Source organism: Papio anubis, chromosome 5 (genome assembly GCF_008728515.1).
Source record: "Papio anubis isolate 15944 chromosome 5, Panubis1.0, whole genome shotgun sequence".
Taxonomy (NCBI): Eukaryota; Metazoa; Chordata; class Mammalia; order Primates; family Cercopithecidae; genus Papio; species Papio anubis.
This window is the reverse complement of record NC_044980.1, coordinates 170,746,152-170,764,085: the sequence shown is the minus strand read 5'-3', so window position 1 is coordinate 170,764,085 and position 17,934 is coordinate 170,746,152. Positions and strand designations below refer to the sequence as shown.

General features: G+C 54.8%; 1 protein-coding gene across 6 annotated transcripts in view; it reads left to right on the top strand.

Annotated features, from left to right (window-relative positions):
• Window positions 1-17,934, top strand: part of COL23A1 (collagen type XXIII alpha 1 chain) — a 357,189-nt gene that overhangs the window by 325,457 nt on the left and 13,798 nt on the right. For 5 of the 6 annotated variants that reach the window (XM_031666665.1, XM_031666664.1, XM_031666663.1 and 2 more), the window contains 11 exons: window positions 1,695-1,721; window positions 3,111-3,137; window positions 7,079-7,195; window positions 8,150-8,185; window positions 8,616-8,642; window positions 10,649-10,675; window positions 12,856-12,918; window positions 13,493-13,555; window positions 14,002-14,046; window positions 15,348-15,425; window positions 17,765-17,818. In XM_031666665.1, the coding sequence (XP_031522525.1) occupies window positions 1,695-1,721; window positions 3,111-3,137; window positions 7,079-7,195; window positions 8,150-8,185; window positions 8,616-8,642; window positions 10,649-10,675; window positions 12,856-12,918; window positions 13,493-13,555; window positions 14,002-14,046; window positions 15,348-15,425; window positions 17,765-17,818 (564 nt within the window). The remainder of the gene's footprint in view (window positions 1-1,694; window positions 1,722-3,110; window positions 3,138-7,078; window positions 7,196-8,149; window positions 8,186-8,615; window positions 8,643-10,648; window positions 10,676-12,855; window positions 12,919-13,492; window positions 13,556-14,001; window positions 14,047-15,347; window positions 15,426-17,764; window positions 17,819-17,934) is intronic. The other variant, XM_031666666.1, reaches the window with a different exon arrangement.

Here is a 17,934-nt window from a genome sequence, read left to right as displayed (position 1 = left end):
TGGATGGATGGATGGATGGATGGATGGATGGATGGATGGATTGATGGGTGGTTGGATGGATAGTGGATGGAATGGAATTGGATGGAGTGGGAGAATTGGGTGGGTGGGTGGAAGGATGGATGGATGGATGGATGAATGAATGGATTGGTGAGTGGATGGATGGATGGGTGGATGGATGGATGGATGGATGGATTGGTGGGTGGTTGGATGGATGATGGATGGATGGGTGGATGGGTGGATTGGGTGGGTGGGTGGGTGGATGGATGGATGGATGGGTGGATGGATTGGTGGGGGAATGGGTGGATGGATGGATGAATGGATTGGTGAGTGGATGGGTGGATGGATGGATGGGTGGATGGATGGATGATGGATGGGTGGGTGGATGGATGATGGATGGATGGGTGGATGGATTGGTGGGAATGGGTGGATGGATGGATTCATCGATCATCTCATCGTCAATCGTCGATCGATCAATGCGTCAATGTCGATCGATCGATAATCCCGTCGATCGATCGTCGATCAATCCCGATCGATGCATCGAAATCAATCGATCCCGTCGATCGATCGATCGATCGATCGATGCATCCCGTCGTCGATCGTCATCGTCATCAATCGATCAATATCATCCCATCATCAATCGATCGATCGATCGATCAATCGATCGATCATCCAGAAATCAATCGATCGACCGATCGATCGATCATCATCGATAATCGATCGATCCGATCAATGGCGATCGACCGATCGATCAATCAATCGATCGATCGATCGATCAATCGATCGATGTCATCGAAATCAATCGATGGATGGATGAATGGATTGGTGAGTGGATGGGTGGATGGATGGATGGGTGGATGGGTGGATGGATGGATGGATGGGTGGATGGATGGATGGATGGATGGGTGGATGGATTGGTGGGGGAATGGGTGGATGGATGGATGGATGGATTGGTGGAGTGGATGGGTGGATGGATGGGTGGATGGGTGGGTGGATGGATGGATGGATGGATGGGTGGATGGATTGGTGGGGGAATGGGTGGATGGATGGATGAATGGGATTGGTGAGTGGATGGAGTGGATGGATGGATGGGTGGATGGAGTGGATGGATGGATAGATGGGTGGGTGGAATGGATAGGTAGATGGAATGGAATGGCCTCATACAAGAGATAGACAAGGTCGACCCCATACTCAGGCTATACCATTAAAGAAGAGAATGCTTTTTTTTTTTTTTTTTTTTTTTTTGAAGAAATAAGAAAGAAAAAAAGAAGAAGAAAATGCATCCGGAGATCTCTACTGCCTGCTTCTCAGATTCCAGAAAGATGGCTTGGGGGCAGTGGCCTCCCACTGACAACGACAGGGTGGGAGCTGAGCAGTGGGGGACCGTGTGCGCTCTCTGGGAGGAGTGGCCAGTGCATGCGCACCTTTCTCTGCTATGAGGATGCCAGTGGGCCCTTGCTGGTCACCCCCAAATCCCCCATATCCCTCATGCTGAGGACCGAGGTGTGGAGCTTCCTTGGGCCAGCCAGGGCAGCTGTCACTGATGCTGACAGCTTGTGTGTAATTTTCCACTCAGCCGCCCAAAGTTCTGCTCAGCATCATGGGCCCTTCTGCCCTCAGAGGTACAGGGAAGCCAGAAGGGGAGCCAGCCTAGGCCCCTCACTCAGGCCTGTTCTTTCTCCACTTTCCTTCTCCAGGGACTTCCAGGCCCGAAAGGGGAAAAGGTAAGTGAAACCAGAGGCTGTGCAGATGCGGTAGGCAGGCAAAGAATCCCAGAAACCTCCCTCCGAACCCCAGTTCCAGTGTGCCCTCGAGCACCTCACAGCCCCTCCTAGAGCCTCAGTTTCCCCATCTGTAGAGTGGGAATCACCGTGCCTACCTTCTGAAAGGGTTACAAGGCTTACACTTGACAATACGGAGAGTTGAGTCTGAGTTCTCCTGGGACCAAAGCATAACCAAACTCGGAGGCCCAGTGTTCCCAGAATGACGAATGTCCAGAGGACTTCATGGTGAAGGGGAGGTGCCAGGAGGGCTGGGGGATTGAACCATGACTGTTAATGGTATTCTCTGTAGGGAGGGCACCCCTCAGGAAGACATGGCGGAGAGCTATCTCTGCGGCCCCTTGGGAGGAAGGCTTCCCTGGCATCAGGCACTAAAGCCCCCTAGAAACCAGGGACCAAGTGCTTCAGAAGGGGACAGAAGAGACCTGTGTTACCCACGGTAAAATCAGGGGAGGGGTCAGAGCAGGCCTAGATGTGCCAGGGCCAGCTGGGTGCTCCCACAGCTGGACCACGTCCACCCCCGACGCGGAATTTGGAAATGGGAGGTGAGAGCTGCAGATGGGTCCTGCTGTGTGTGATTCGGCAGCTCAGGCCAAGGCAGGCAGGGTTCCCACCCAACCACCAGGGCTGAGGGAGCCGTGGGGAGGCATGAGAGCTGGTGTTCAGAACCTCGGCTTTGCATTCCAGCTCCACCACCAACTGTGTGGCTTTGGCCAAGTTGCTGGGCTCTGTGGGCCTCAGTTTCCCCATCTGTAAATGAAGACCAATCTCACCGAGTCACAGGAGGGATTGCATGAGGTCATGGTCTCAATGTTCTTGCCAATGATGAGAGACTAGTGCAGTTGGTGGGTGGCCTGATTACCTTCCCGCTGGCCTTGGCTGATGCCACCACGTCATAGAAGTGATTCCATCAGGGGCTGTGAAACCAGAGAGAACTGGTGTCTTGGTGTCTATTGCTACTTAATGCACTGCCCCAAAACTTGGTGGTGTAAAGCAGCATTTACTCATTAGCATCCCTTCCAGAGGACACAGTGGGAGGGGCTGTCTCTGCTCCACAATATCCGGGGCCTCGAATGGCTGGGACTGCCCTGAGATAAGGGAACACCTGCCTACAAGCCCCGGATCCGCTAGCTGTGTGACCTTGAGCAGGTTAAGTGGCCTCACTGTGTTTGCTTCCTCATTGGAAATGGAAATAAAAATAGAGCCTGCCTGCTATTTTTGTTAGAATTAAGTCATACCATGTCTATGAAGCACTGGGCACAGATGCTCGACGGGAAATGGGAGGAAATGATGAAAGCAGTGGTGATACCTTTCCATGTCTTTTGTTCCTAGGGTGCACCAGGAGACTTTGGCCCCCGGGTAAGAACCAGGCATGACCTCCCTCACTGCCCATATGGTTTGTTTGACTTAATAATTAGGCATAACTGGCGCTGCTTCTGGGTCCTGGCTCCCTGCAGCTCATCACAGAAAGGCCAAGAGGCCCCTTCCCCACCCATAGCACCGGTGGAAGCCCCCAGGGACCTGGGTCGTGGGGCTGCCGCCTCTTGCGCAGGTGGGTGTCTCTGGAAGATGTCCAGGTCTCCATGCTTACCACTGTGGATGCTGGACAGTGGGGCTGGCACGTGACCCAGACTGGAGACTGAGGACAGCTGGCACCCCAAAAAGAAGGAAGGCTCTGGGATCAGCAGAACTGAGCTCAAAGCTCAGCTCTGCCACCTGCCAGCTGAGTGACCCTGATCAAGTCACTTTGCTCCATGAGACTCAGTTTCTTCAACTGTGAACGGGAGGACAGCCCCCACCCCAAGAGGTTGTTGTGGGAATGAAAAGGTAGTGGGAGCGGCAGTGCAGAGCGGGGCTGCAGCTTGTGGTCAGGGCTGGCTGGGCGCCTGCGCCGTACCTCTGCGGCCCTGAGCTGTGAGCAGGAGCAAGGAAGGGGGCTGGCCAGGCCAAGCCCCACAGACACAGCTGCTCTGTGCCAGCCACATAAAGCTGGTGAGATTGCTCTGCAGTCAAAGAAAGGGTCTCGTGCTGAGTTTTAGCTGCTGAGAAAAATCCTTCTGCTTGCTTCCTGGTGGGTGTGTGGAGCTGATAATCCAAAGCGGATGCCCTCTCCTCAACAGACTAGAAGTCCTGAGGCCCAGAGGTCATGGAAGAGGGGATCTCCTCCCAAGCCCCGCAACCCTCTTCATGGATACCTTCCCTATATTCCCAGTGTCCCAGTCATCGGGAACATCACCCCCCAACACACACACACACACACACACACACAAAGTTTAGTGGCTTAATGGCCGGGCACAGTGGCTCGTGCCTGTAATCCTAGCACTTTGGGAGGTCGAGGCAGGTGGATCACTTGAGGTCAGGAGTTCGAGACCAGCCTAACCAACATGGTGAAACCCTGTCTCTAGTAAAAATACAAAAATTAGCAGGGTGTGGAGGTGGGCGCCTGTGGTCCCAGCTACTCGGGAGGCTGAGGCAAGGGAATTGTTTGAACCCAGGAGGCAGAGGTTGCAGTGAGACGAGGTGGCACCACAGCACTCCAGCCTGGGCGACAGAGCGAGACTGTCTCCAAAAAAAAATTTTAAATAGTGGCTTAAGACTCCAATTGCCATTCTCTCTCATGGCTCCTGGGTTAGGCTTAGGCTGTCTCGGGAGGTTGTCGGCAGCCAGGCCAGGAGCCCGTCCCGTGGCCGCGGGTGACGTGGATGCTGGTGGGCATTCCACTGGTGAGCGGCCCTCCCTGGAGAAGGAGTCTGCACACTGATCACCTACTTGCCTTTCTCTGGGCTTGGTTAAGTGGCTTTGCCTCCAGGTTTCAAAAAGCCTTGTGGTTTTTCAAATCACCGTCCTGCCTTTCTGACCACACGACCTGTCTGCTGACTAGATGGTTTTCCCACGGCTCAATCCGGGCTTTATGAGTAGAGACCATCACCTGTACAATCGCCGGATCCTCAAGGTAGACTGCCTGAGTGGGGGCCTGGGCCTGATGACTTGCTGTGTTACCCCCAACTCACCCCACGTTTGCAGGGTTAGACCTCAGCCATCCAATCTCTGAGGGAGGAGCAGGCGGGCTGGCTGGGAAAGAGCCTAAGAACCTCTCCCAGGACCGGCTCCAGTGTCAGGCCCATTTTCTGTCTTAATAAGTAGAGTCCAGGCCAGTAGTTCCCAGCCTGAGGGCCTTTATAAAAGGAACAGCAGGGAGCTAAGGGGGTGTCTTCAAATTATTCCTGATTCAGTGCAAATTAAAACAGGAATTACCTGTCACCATCACCACCCATGCCTGGTGACCTAACCAATCTGTCAGTTTTCTTCCCTTTCGGCTGGAGCTGTAACATTTTGATCAGGACCCTGGCCATGCCAGACCAGGAGGAAGACCTGAGTGGCGGGTGTTGAGAACTTCTGCTGATTTTTTAATTGGGAAAGCAAGTGAATTTGTGTTACGTGCAGTTTGCTAGAGAGGTGAGCTATTTCAGATCAGGGAACATCTGTGGATGAAAAGAAGTGTCTCAAAGGGACCTCTTGCCTTGGCAGTGAGAGGAGGCTCTGCCTTCCCTAGCTCTGTAACCTTGGGCAACTGACCCTCTGACCCCCAACCCCAGCCATTCCATCTGTAAAGTGGGACAATAACAGTGCCCTGGCCAACTCATCGCAAAGGTTGAATAAGATCATGTTCGGCCAGGTGTGGTGGCTCATGCCTGTAATCCCAGCACTTTGGGAGGCCAAGGCGGGCAGATCACTTCAGGTCAGGAGTTCGAAACCAGCCTGGCCAACATGGTGAAACTCCGTCTGAACTAAAAATACAAATAATAATAATAGTAATCCTAGCTACTCGGGAAGCTGAGGCAGGAGAATCGCTTGAACCTGGGAGGTGGAGGTTGCAGTGAGCCAAGATTGTGCCACTGCACTCCAGCCTGGGCAACAGAGCTAGAGACTCTGTCTCAAAAAAAAAAAATCATCTTCAGGATGTCCTTGCTAGCTCGGTGCTAGGTCTTCCTTTCTTTGTTACAAGAAGATTGAGGGCCACTGACACCATGACGTGGGTGTACTCCATTCCTGTGGCTCCACCCTGTGCCAGTGCAGGGTGGGCCCTGCTGGGGCAGTGGGTAGGTGCCAGTCACAGTGGTCTTCCTTCCTCTCGGGTTGGGCTATGAGGTGGGGCTCTGGCTGCCTGAGGTCTGACCCAGTGCTAACATCAAGTTCTAAAGTTGGGGATTTAGTGCTGCATGAGAGAAACTGTGTGGCCCTTCATCATCATTTTTTTTTAACTTTTATTTTGAGATAATTGTAGATTTACATGTAATTGTAGTAAATAACATCTGTGTACCCTTCATCCAGTCTCCCCCAGTGGTGACATCTTGCATCTCTGAGTACAATCTCACAACAGGAAATTGGCATTGATACAATCCACCAACCTTATTCAGATGCCCCCAGCTGTACACACACTCGTTTGCGTGTTTAGTTCTGTGCAATTTTAACACACTTGTAGATCTGTGTAAAGCACACAAAGGTCCCTCATGCTGTTCTTTTGTAGTTACAATCACCTTCATGCCCCCATCCCTAATGCCTGGCAACCAGTATGGGTTCTCCATCTCTATAACGTTGTCATTTCAAGAGCGTTACGTAGATACAACCACACCGTATTAAGCTTTTGAGATGGACTGTTTCACTCAGCGTAATTCTCCTGAGATGCATCTGAGGTGTTGCATGTGTTGTGGCCTGTTCCTCTGGGTTGATTGCTGAGTTGTGTTCCATGACGTGGACGTACCCCAGCTCCTTAACCTTCCACCTACTGAAGGACTTTTGGATTGGTTTCCAGTTTGGGGCTGTTACTAACCAAGCAGCTGTGAACAAGGATAAATGCCCAAGAGTGCACCTCCGTACTTCAAATGAAGCGAGAGTTGACCAAAAAAAAAAAAAAAAAAGGTCCTCCAGGAAGGTCCTTCAGGAGATACTCAGGCCCCACTCTAGAGAGAAGAGGGGGCAGCTGGACACGCGTGTTTCCCCCCACATGCAGCACATGCCATCTCTCTCCTAAACACTGGATCTGGGCTTCAGGTGCTGAAGAGCTGGCACATTCCTTGGCATGTAAAAGGTCCCGTAGGGCCTCTGACACCAAAGTATGGGGATCTGTTCGGTCGTGCAGTCCCCAGTAAGTGGCAAGAGGCCCAGTCACAAAGCCCTCCCCTTTGAGCCTGCCCCAAGGGCTGGGAAAGGGGATGGCGTGGGGCTGCCCATCTGAGGGTTTCTCTCTGGAGGCTGGACCCCCTCCCGCTCAGAGTCATACCAAGCCCCATCTCTTTCAGGGAGACCAAGGACAAGATGGAGCTGCTGGGCCTCCGGGGCCCCCTGGACCTCCTGGGGCCCGGGGCCCTCCTGGCGACACCGGGAAAGATGGCCCCAGGGGAGCACAAGGCCCAATGGTAAGAGAGGGCCTGGAGTTTGGCCACCCAGAACTTGACCAAAACCCCAAATCCGGATTCTAGAGCCAGCCCCATCCCCATCCCCGTCTCTAGTGCAGACCCCACGCCAGCCTTAACCCCAATCCAGACACTGAACCTGGGCCCAAACTTAACTCCAACCAAGATCCAACCCCAATTCAGATCCTGACCCTGACCCCAGACCCAAACCCAACCCTAACCTCAACCCAGACCCTTATCCCATTCGAACCTTAAATCTAACACTAACTGGGTCTCTGATCCCAATCAAGACCTTGACCTCAAACTCATTCCCAAATCCTGGTCTACACCCCCAATTCAGACCCTAACTCTGACCCTTCCAGACTCTGACGCTGACCAAACCAACTCTAACCTCAGATAGACCCAGACACCGTAAGTTGACCTTAGTTGCAATCCCAGTCCCAATCCTGACTCAACCCTGAGCCTGAGACCCTTCTGGGGGCACTGTCTCTGCAGACCTTTATCAGCCCTCCCCTCGCGCTCCCCAATATAATATCTCAGCCTCAGCTTTCCTCCCAAGCGTCTCCAAAGCCTGGAGGCCAGGCCCCATCCTACTACCCTTTCCCTAACCCAGAAACCCCAGCCTGTCCTTCCCTCCAGTGTGGAGGCCACACCACCACCAGACTGCCACCAGGGTCCCCCCCCCAGTCAGATGGATCCCCCACCAAACTGCCACCAGTTTCCCCCAGGACAGCTGCTCAGTTGGCTCATCCATTACTTGTCTCGCCAGGCCAGTGGCTTCCCCAGCCTAACGCTCTCTTCTGTGGAGTGGGGACCCTGATACTCGCTCTTCAGGTTTGGCGAGGATGAAATGAGACAATGTACTTAGAGCCCCAGCCCAGGGTCTGGCCTGAGATTTGGGCTCAGTTCAATGTGACGACCTGCATCCCTCACTGCTGTCCCCTCACACTTCCGCAGGGCCCCAAAGGAGAGCCTGGACAAGACGGCGAGATGGTCAGTATCCAGGGCATTCCAGAGGCCTGGGCTGGCAGGACTGTGGTTCCCAGACCTGGAAGCCCTTTTCCCACACACGCTGACAGCAGGGTCACGCGCCCGTGTATGTGTGTGCACCCCGTGCACCTGCCCCTCCAACCACCCTGGGGAAATGGCCAGGCGAGACACCAGTCGGAGGGAATTCCAGTAGCTCCACATTCCTGTGTGGAGGCTGTGGTCCACTTGCCACCGCCTGAGCCCTAATGCAGAAGCTTTCCCAGGCTTGAGGAGTCAGGCCTAGGGTGGGCAGCTCCAGCCTGCTTCTGACGGCAGCCCTGCCTCCTGGTCTCTGGGATTGGTGTCACCTTTTACAAAGCCAGGATGCTAAGAAGGACAGGCCCAGGATCAGCCTCCAGTAGGACATTTAACACCTTCTCTTCTCTTGTTCCAGGGCCCGAAGGGACCCCCAGGGCCCAAGGTGAGTGCTCCTCATTCCCCATGCCCCTCCCCAGATCTGGTGGGATGGACTCACCCACCACCACCTCCTTTCTCTTCCCCCCACCCCCAGCGAAGCCAAGGCAGTAGGGTCAGGAGACCAAACTCCCAGACCATGGGCAAGTTACTGCATCTCTCTGGGCCTCAGTTTACTCATCCATTAACTGGAGGCACAGTAAACCTTTCCTGCCTTTTTCACACTGAGTTGCGAGAGTTGAATCATAAAACACATTAGCTTTTTGGTTTCAAATAAATTTTCCCTTTTTTTAAATTTTTTATTATTTTGAGGCAGAGCCTCACTGTCACCCAGGCTGGAGTGCAGTGGCATGATCACAGCTCACTGCAACCTCCACCTTCTGGGTTCAAACAATTCTGCTGCCTCAGCCTCCTGAGTAGCTAGCTGGGTCTACAGGTGTGCGCCACCACACCATGATTATTTTTTATATTTTTAGGAGAGGCGGGGTTTCACCATGTTGGCCAGGCTAGTCTCGAACTCCTGACCTCAGGTTATCCGCCCACCTTGGCCTCCCAAAGTGCTGGGATCACAGGTGTGAGCTACCGCACCTGGCCCAAATAGATTTTGTTTTTAGAACAGTTTTTGTTTCACAATAGAACTAAACAAAGTAGAGAGTTTCCATATCCCCCTGCCCCGGCCCATGCCCCCGCTCCCCAGCTATGAGTACCCCCACTTGTTAGAGATGATTTGCCTGCATGGACAGATCACCATCACCCAGATGCCATTGTTCACATTAGGGTTCACTCTTGCTGGGGTACTCTCCGGATTTGGACAAATGTGTGTTGACAAGTATCCACCACTGTGGTGTCATGGAGTATTTACCCTGCCCTAAACATTCTCTGTTCTCTGCCTGTTCATCCCTCGTTCTCCCTAGCCCCAGCACCACTGATCCTTTTATTTTATTTTTTTATTTTGTTTTTTATTTTTTTTGAGTTGAAGTCTCACTCTTGTTGCCCAGGCCGGAGTGCAATGGCACAATCTCGGCTCACTGCAACCTCTGCCTCCTGGTTTCAAGCAGTTCTCCTGCCTCGACCTCTCAAGTAGCTGGGATTACAGGTGCGCCCCTCCACGCCTGGCTAATTTTGTATTTTCAGCAGAGATGGGGTTCCACCATGTTGGTCAGGCTGGCCTTGAACTTCTGACCTCAGGTGATCCACCCACCTCAGCCTCCCAAAGTGCTGGGATTACAGGTGTGAGCCACCGTGCTCGGCCACTGATCTCTTTTCACTGTCTCCATAGTTTTGCCTTTCCCAGAGTGTCATCTAGCTGGAATCAGACTGTGTGTGGCCTTTTTGATTGGCCTGTTTTACTTAGTAATACACATTGACCTTTCATCCATGTCTTCTCATGGCTTGACAGCTCATTCTTTTTTAGCACTGACTGATAGTCCATGTCTGGGTTTATTATTTATTTAATGATAAGCCACAGTTTATTTATTTATGCACTCACCTACTGAAGGACATGTTGGCTGCTTCCAGGTTTTGGCAATTTGGAGTAAAGCTGACGTCAGCATCCATGTGCAGGTTTTCATGTGGACATAGTTTTCCACGTGTTAGCGTGTCCAGCCCTCTGCAGATGTCAGCTCTTTCATTTTTGCCCTCTTTGGGGAGGATGTGAGTGGGGAGGAGGGCTCTGGTCCTCCCTGATGGAGACGGAGCCTCTGGCCTGAGGAGGAAGGATGGGAAAGCTGCTCAGCCAGTGCCTCGTCCTCCAAAACCCTCTGAGACAGCAGGAGTCACCTCCCCACTTTGAAGAACAGTGCCTTGCCAGGGTCGTTGAGCTTGGGAGTGAGTGGCTCAGAAGTGGAATTCAAGACTGTCCACCCCAGCTCTCTGAAGCACTCAGGGGTCTCTGGGCTGGCCCGGGGCACAGGTCATCAGTGCCACTTCTACCCGAGGAACAAGAGGCCTGGGGTCTGGGCCACACTCCTGCGGCTCTCACCTTGCTCTTGAACCCCCCATTGCCTCCCCCAGGGTGAGCCTGGAGTACCCGGAAAGAAGGTGAGAGGGGCCGATGGAGGAGCGTCCGGGTCAGTGTTGGGAAGTGGCTGGAGAGAAGGGCAGGGGCTGGGATGGAATGGGGATGGGGATGGGGACAGGATGGGGTGGGGTGGGAGCCAACCCACGGGGAAAGTGGCCCTGTCTTCCCCAGACCCAAGCCCTCACTGCGGGTGACTGCCCTGTCCTCGCTCTCCGTGAGGCCAGAATTTATTTTATTCATTCATTTATTCACTCACTCATTCTTTCCCTTCCTCAAACACATCAAATTCATGCCCACTTCAGGGCCGAGCACACTAGTTCTCAAAGTGCAGCCCTGGGACCCACCCCAGACCCACTGAATCAGAGACTCTGGGATGGGTCCAGAGTCGGTTTGACCAGCCCCTGGTGCCACTGAGGTGAGCTCAAGCTTAAAACCACTGAATGAGTGTTATCCTCTCCAGCCTCTTCTCCTGGGCCAGCCTCCTCCTTCACCTCATTCAGGTCTCAGCAAAACCCTCCCCCAAGGCCAGCAGGCGCACTGGCTCACACCTGCAATCCCAGCACTTCAGGGGCCAAGACAGAAGGATCACTTGAGATCAGGACTTCAAGACCAGCCTGGCCAACATGGCAAAACTCCATCTCTACTAAAAATCCAAAAATAAATCAGCCAGGCGTGGTCACAGGTGGCTGTAGTCCCAGCTACTCTGGAGGCTAAGGCTAGAGAATCACTTGAACCCGGGAAGCGAAGGTTGCAGTGACCCAAGATTGTACCACCGCACTCCAATCTGCTGGGTGACAGAGTGAGACTCGTCTCAAAAAAACAAAAAAAGACCACCCTGGACAATACACCAAGACCTCATCTCTACTAAAAATCAGAAAAACTAGTCAGGTGCAGTGGCATGCATCTGTTGTCCCAGCTACTTCGAAGGCTGAGGTGGGAGGACTGCTTAAGCCTGGTAGGTCGAGGCTGTAGTAAGCTATGGATTGTGCCCACTGCACTCCAGCCTGGATAACAGAGCAAGACCCTGTCTCAAAAACCAAAAAATCAGGCCAGGCGCGGTGGCTCATGCCTATAATCCCAACACTTTGGGAGGCCGAGCCGGGCAGATCACGAGGTCAGGAGATCGAGACCATCCTGGCTAACATGGTGAAACCCCATCTCTACTAAAAATACAAAAAACTAGCCGGGCATGGTGGCCAGTGCCTGTAGTCCCAGCTACTTGGGAGGCCGAGACAGGAGAATGGCGTGAACCCAGGAGGCAGAACTCACAGTGAGCCGAGATTGTGCCACTGTACTCCAGCCTGGGCAACAGAGTGAGACTCCATCTTACGGGGAAAAAAAAAAACTCTCCCATCTTCTAGGAGACCTTCCCTGGCCACCTGCTGCAACAAGCTCCCCCTGCAGTCCCTCTCCGCCATGCCATCCTCTTCTCTTCTCAACACTACTCCACTTCCTGACATGGTGCCTAGAATTTATTTGCGTGTGTGTGTGTGTGTGTGTGTGTGTGTGTGTGTGTGTGTGTGTATATATATGATAGGATCTCACTCTGTCACCCAAGCTGTGATGCAATGGCATGATCACAGCTCCCTGCAGCCTCAGGCAATTGTCCCACCTCAGCCTCTCAAATAGTTGGGACTACAGGCGTGTGCCACCATGCCTGGCTAATTTTTTATTTTCTGGTTTTTGTAGAGATGGAGTCTTGCTCTGTTGCCCGGGCTGGAGTGCAGTGGCTATTCACAGGTGCCATGATGGGGCACTACAGCCACAAACTCCTGGGCTCAAGCAGTCTCCCCGCCTTGACCTGCCAGAGTGCTGGAGTTAAGGCGTGAGCCACCGTGCCAGCCAACCTTGTATTTATTTGAATGTTTCTTTTCCCTTGGCCTCCTCTGACTCCACCTGAGCAGGGACCTCAGCTGCCTGGCCCACAGGGGGAATGAATGGATGAATGTACCCTCATCATCTGCCTATCCGTTCTCTCTGCAAATGCCAGCCCTGGGCTGGTGGAGTCAGGCGACACAGAGAGATGGATCTGACCCCACCTCTGCCCTGGAGGGGCAAGGAGGGTGGGGAGGAGCTGCCTGGGACCGTGTGCCAGTGCAGGTGCCAGGAGCAGACTGGTATACTAGGAAGCCCAGAGGAGGGAGGGGCCCACTGGCCACCCGAGGGTCTGACCGGCAAGCCCCAGGTGTCCTCTCCTCAGGGCGACGATGGGACACCAAGCCAGCCTGGACCACCAGGGCTCCCTGGACCACCAGGGCCCAAGGTGAGTATCTGCCCCTCCCCTCATGGCCCCCTGCCCCCACCTCCCATGGTTCCTGTCTGCCTGGTGAAGTCCCTACCCTGGACCTTTGGCACCATGAGGTCCTAGGCCAGTGCCCGGTGCAGGCCAGAGAGAGGCAGAGGAAGGCCCTGGCCCCACCACACAACAGGCCTAGCGTCTCACCCAGTCCATGTGTCTCCCTGACTCCCTCAAGCCCTCGTTTCCATCTCAAGGGCCTCACTTCCTGCCGTGTCCCCAAGCCAAGAACTGGGTGTCATCCTCACGCCTCACTCCCCCAACCCCTCACAACAGCCACCAAATCCTGGCCAGCCAGTCTGCAAAGTGCCCCTTGAGCCCCTGAGCTGCCCCAAGTAAGTGCCAGGGCCCACACCAGAAGGTGGCAGCCGTGGTCCTGTGTCCCCTGGGCTAGCAAGAGTCCTGAGGTCCATCCGCGCACACACCCCATGGACTCAGTAACAATTTGCCAGGAGGCCTAATCGCAAGGCTTCGGGCAGCCCCAAGGCACCTGCCACGTGCCCGCTCACACTTGCTTTCACTGCAACTGTTTCTATTTCAGGGCGAGCCAGGGAGCGAGGGGCCTCAGGGCGAGAGTGGCGTGGGTGGTGCCCCAGGACCAAAGGTGACGTGAGAACTTGCTGCTCTGGCAGCTGTGGGCCCTGCTCAGACCTTCCCCCAGACGAGAGTGGGAGACGTGGTCTCAGCTCTCATTTGCCCTTTTAAGTGAGGAGTCCCAGGAGGACCTGGCCCAGGGGTCTCCTTCAGCACTGTCGGAGCTGGTGTGGGGGCAGCAGTGGTGAATCTGGACAAGTGGCAAGGCCTCCACTGGTGCCCAGCTCTGTGGCCAACTCACCATGCAGCCTCCAGCTCCGGGACACCAGCATCCCCACCTCTATACAAAGTGATGTCAGAGGAGGGTCTCGCAGGCCCCTCCGGGAGCCCCATTCCTGGAGTGCTGTCTCATACATTCGGCTGCGAAGGCTCCAGCACTTGGGACCTGGGCCCTCCTGGGAAGAGGGGACTGGGAGGCGTGGTTTGGCTTCACACCTGCACCGTGTATCTCCACAGGGGGAGCCTGGCCACCGAGGCACGGACGGAGCTGCAGGGCCCCGGGTAAGCTGCCGCCTCTCAGGCAAGGCCTCAGGGATGAGATCTAGGGGCCCTATAGCTTCAGAAGCCCCTGTCCCCACAGAGACCCCAGAGGAGCAGTGGAGCTACAGGAACTGGGAGGATTTTACTTTTTAAACCAATGTATTTGTGATTTTTGAAAATTCATAGTACGTGCCTTTTTTGGGTAAAATGTTCAAATATGGAAGTATAAGAATAAGAGGCCCGACCCGTTATTATGAAGCCAGCTCTCTCTCAGTCCCCTCGAGCGCGTGCCCATCTAAATTCCTTTCTCTATATATTCAGACACAGGTCCTCCGTTTGTCCTATGCCTGATCCTGCCGCAGTGGGCTGGGCCTTGCCTTTTCCCCACCCCACAGGGAGGTTTGTCCCTGCCACCAGGAGCACAGCGCCCCAGCCCGCCCCAGATCTTTTGTGACCAGCCCCTATCAACATACCTTACCTTTAGGGTGACGTCCAGGATCCTGGCCTCGGCTCTGTCTCCTCGTGCTCCGGGAGGCTGGCTTCTTCCTCCAAAAAAAACGATCTGAGCCCCTGCCTGGCTGTGCAGGTGGTGGGGAGCGGGAGAGGGTTGGATTAGGCAGCCAGTGAGCCAGGCTGTTCTGGGCAGGCTGTGACGGGACGGGGGAGGGCTGGCAAATGAGGCCCAGGCAGGGGTCTCCAGCCTGCACAAGGGATCGGCTCGGGCCTGAACCAAAGTGCTCCCCACCCTTCACCGTACCCCAAGCAAAGAGCAGCCTGGGTGGGGAGTGAGGCTCACGAGGGGAGGGCTGGCCAGCAGCCTTGCGTGCATGTTGAGTGTGCACGTTGAGTGTGCAGCATGGGCATGGGCACGCTTACGTGCACCTGTAACCAGGCGGGAATAGGCGTGTGGGTGCGCGGTGTGTGCAGCCTCTACCAGAGGCTGGGAAATGGAGGCACGGGCCCCATCCAGCCTGCTCATGTTTTTGTGTTTCGGAGGGTTTGGGGCTTTTCTGTGTGTTGTGAACATTTAAAACTCTGAAGAGCGTCACATCAAAATCAGGCTTTCCATTTTCCCCCGAGGACTTGGGTCAGGCCTGAACGCCCACACGAAGGCAATTCCAGCTGCCCCTCAGACCAGGTGGAAGCAGGGCCCGCCTCCCCTGCCCTCCCACGCTGGGATCCACACTGGGGAGGGGCATGCGTGTGGCCTGGGTGACAAGGCTCTTCCATTGCTTTGTCTCTGGGTGTGACGCAGGGACAGCTGCCACTTCACCCCCCAGCGTAGCTCTTCCCTGAAAGTCTTACTCTTCTTCCTGCCTCAGGGTGCCCCAGGCCTCAAGGGCGAGCAGGGAGACACAGTGGTGATCGACTATGATGGCAGGATCTTGGATGCCCTCAAGGTAGTGTTCCTGGTGGGACCAGGATGTGCCTTAGATATGATTTTCCTTAGGGAATAATTACTTCCTTTGTGATTAATGCTGCACTTTTTTACACAAGGGACTCGAGGCAGCTTAGCACAAAGACCCCAACCGTTCCTAGGTGTCCGATGTGGAAATCAGGGCTATGTTGAGACCCGCCTCAGAGAGCCCCTGTGAATGTGTCCCATGTGGACCGAGCTCCCTAGAGGCCAAGTCAAAAAGGGAAGCTCCTCGCTCAGGGGCAGGAGCCAGAGCATTTCCTGGGGTCTGTTCCCACCGGTGTCTCCTGGGACCTTCCCAGAGGACACTGGGTGGAGGGGACACTGCGTAGAGGGCCAGGTCTTCTAATGATGTCATGGAGAGGATGAGAGTGGCAAGCCCGGCCCCCGGAGTCTTGGGAGATGTGTGACCCCCGAGCCCAGTGGCTAGTAAACTTGGGACTTACCACCAGTGGAGAGAGGCACTGGGTGCCAGCAGCTCATGGGTACCCCAGAAGGGAAGTGGGTGAGGAAGGAGTGGTCGCCAGAGACCAGACCGGGAAGGGGGCCCTGGCCCCACCTGAGCATCATTTCCAGTTATGTCCCACAGGCTTTGGGGAAGTGCAAGTTGGCAGTAACTGTGGCACCCACCCCCAGGCATGCATGGTGTGGCGTGGCATGGTGTGGCGTGGCATGGCGTGGCATGGCATGGCATGGTGTGGCGTGGCATGGCATGGCAGGCACATGCATGGTGTGTCCCAGGCTGACTGAGCCTATGAGTACAGGGAGTTGGGAGATGGACTTTGTTTTGTTTTGTTTTTATTTTTGTTTTTGTTTTTGAGATGGAGTTTCACTCTTGTTGCCCAGGCTGGGTGTGATCTCAGCTCACTGCAGCCTCTCCCTCCCAGGTTCAAGCAATTCTCCTGCCTCAGCCTCCCAAGTAGCTGGGACTACAGGTGTGTGCCACCACACCCGGCTAATTTTTGTATTTTTAATAGAGGCGGGGTTTCACCATGTTGGCCAGGCTGGTCTCAAACTCCTGATCTCAAGTGATCCGCCCACCTCGGCCGCCCAAAGTGCTGGGATTATAGGTATGAGCCACCATGCCTGGCCAGAGATGGACTTTGGATGCTAGGCTGACATGCTGACTCAATTTGATGGGCAGCAGGCAGCCATAGTCCACATAGTCCATGTGGGGGATGATGTTAAAAAAATAAAAACATGCCAGGTGGGTGGCTCACGCCTATAATCCCAACACTTTGGGAGCCTGAGGCAGGCGGATCACAAGGTGAGGAGTTCGAGACCAGCCTGGCCAACATAGTGAAACCCCGTCTCTACTAAAAATACAAAAATTAACTGGGTGTGGTAGTGCGCACCTATAGTCTCAGCTACACGGGAGGCTGAAGCAGGAGAATCACTTGAACCCGGGAGGCGGAGGTTGTGGTGAGCTGAGATCGCACCTCTGCACTCCAGCCTGGGCAGCAGAGGGAGACTCCATCTCAAAAAAATAAAGTAAAAAATAAAAACATATTGGGGGAAGGCTAGCTAAGGAATGGTATGGACAGTGAACGAAAGCAGGTGTTGAAGCAGGCAGCAGCGGGACCCCAGGCAGGGAGGTCCTGGGCCTGGGCCTAGAGGAGGGTGGATAAGATGGAGGCCAGGGGTATCTCAGTGGGACACCAACAAGAAGGGCACAGGACAGGGAGGCGGGAGGCGGGAGGGGAGAGACCTAGAGCTTGTGGGACAGGGGCTGGGCAGGGTGCAGTTTTACAGAAGGGAGGGGAGGGGAGTGTGGAGGCCGAGCAGGGGGCCTGCAAAAAGTCTGGGTCAGGACAGGAGCTTGAGAGTGGGGTCGGACCTGGACACACTGGAGACCCCACCCCTATCTGCGAGACTGAGGAACTCCCTAGGTCCAGCAGATAGCAGCCAGTGGAGCCAGAGGGTCAGAGAGCTCATAGGACAGTCAGAGAGGGTGGTGCTGGGCCACTGTTGGGGATGTCATTCTTGGCAGGCCTTGAATGCCAGCAGGGGACTTAAGCTTGCTTCGAGAGGCAATAGGGAGCCAAAGCAAGATCTTGAGCAGGGGAACATTGTGATGAAATCTGGATTGGGGCAGAGGGCCGTTCATGGCAGCAGACACCTCCTGGCCTCCCCCAAACCTGGGTAGCCAGATAAAGCCATGCACAGTGTGGCCTGACCTGACGGGAAGAAGCAGTCCCCGAGGACCCTGCCCCTGCTCAGCTCAGCTGGACGGGGACCTTGTTCCAGGTGGGGAGCTGGGCGGGCAGTGAAGGGAGGCCCTGCCTAACCAATGACACTGACTGGCTTCACTTTCACACACAGGGGCCTCCCGGGCCACAGGGGCCCCCAGGGCCACCAGGGATCCCTGGAACCAAGGTCAGTGCCGACAGAGCTATGTGGTCCCCCAAGCATTTGTCTCCAGCGCTCACCTCCCACTTCTGTATGCTCTGTGATCCTCTTCCACTTCCCTCCTGGTGTCCTGGCCTGGCTTC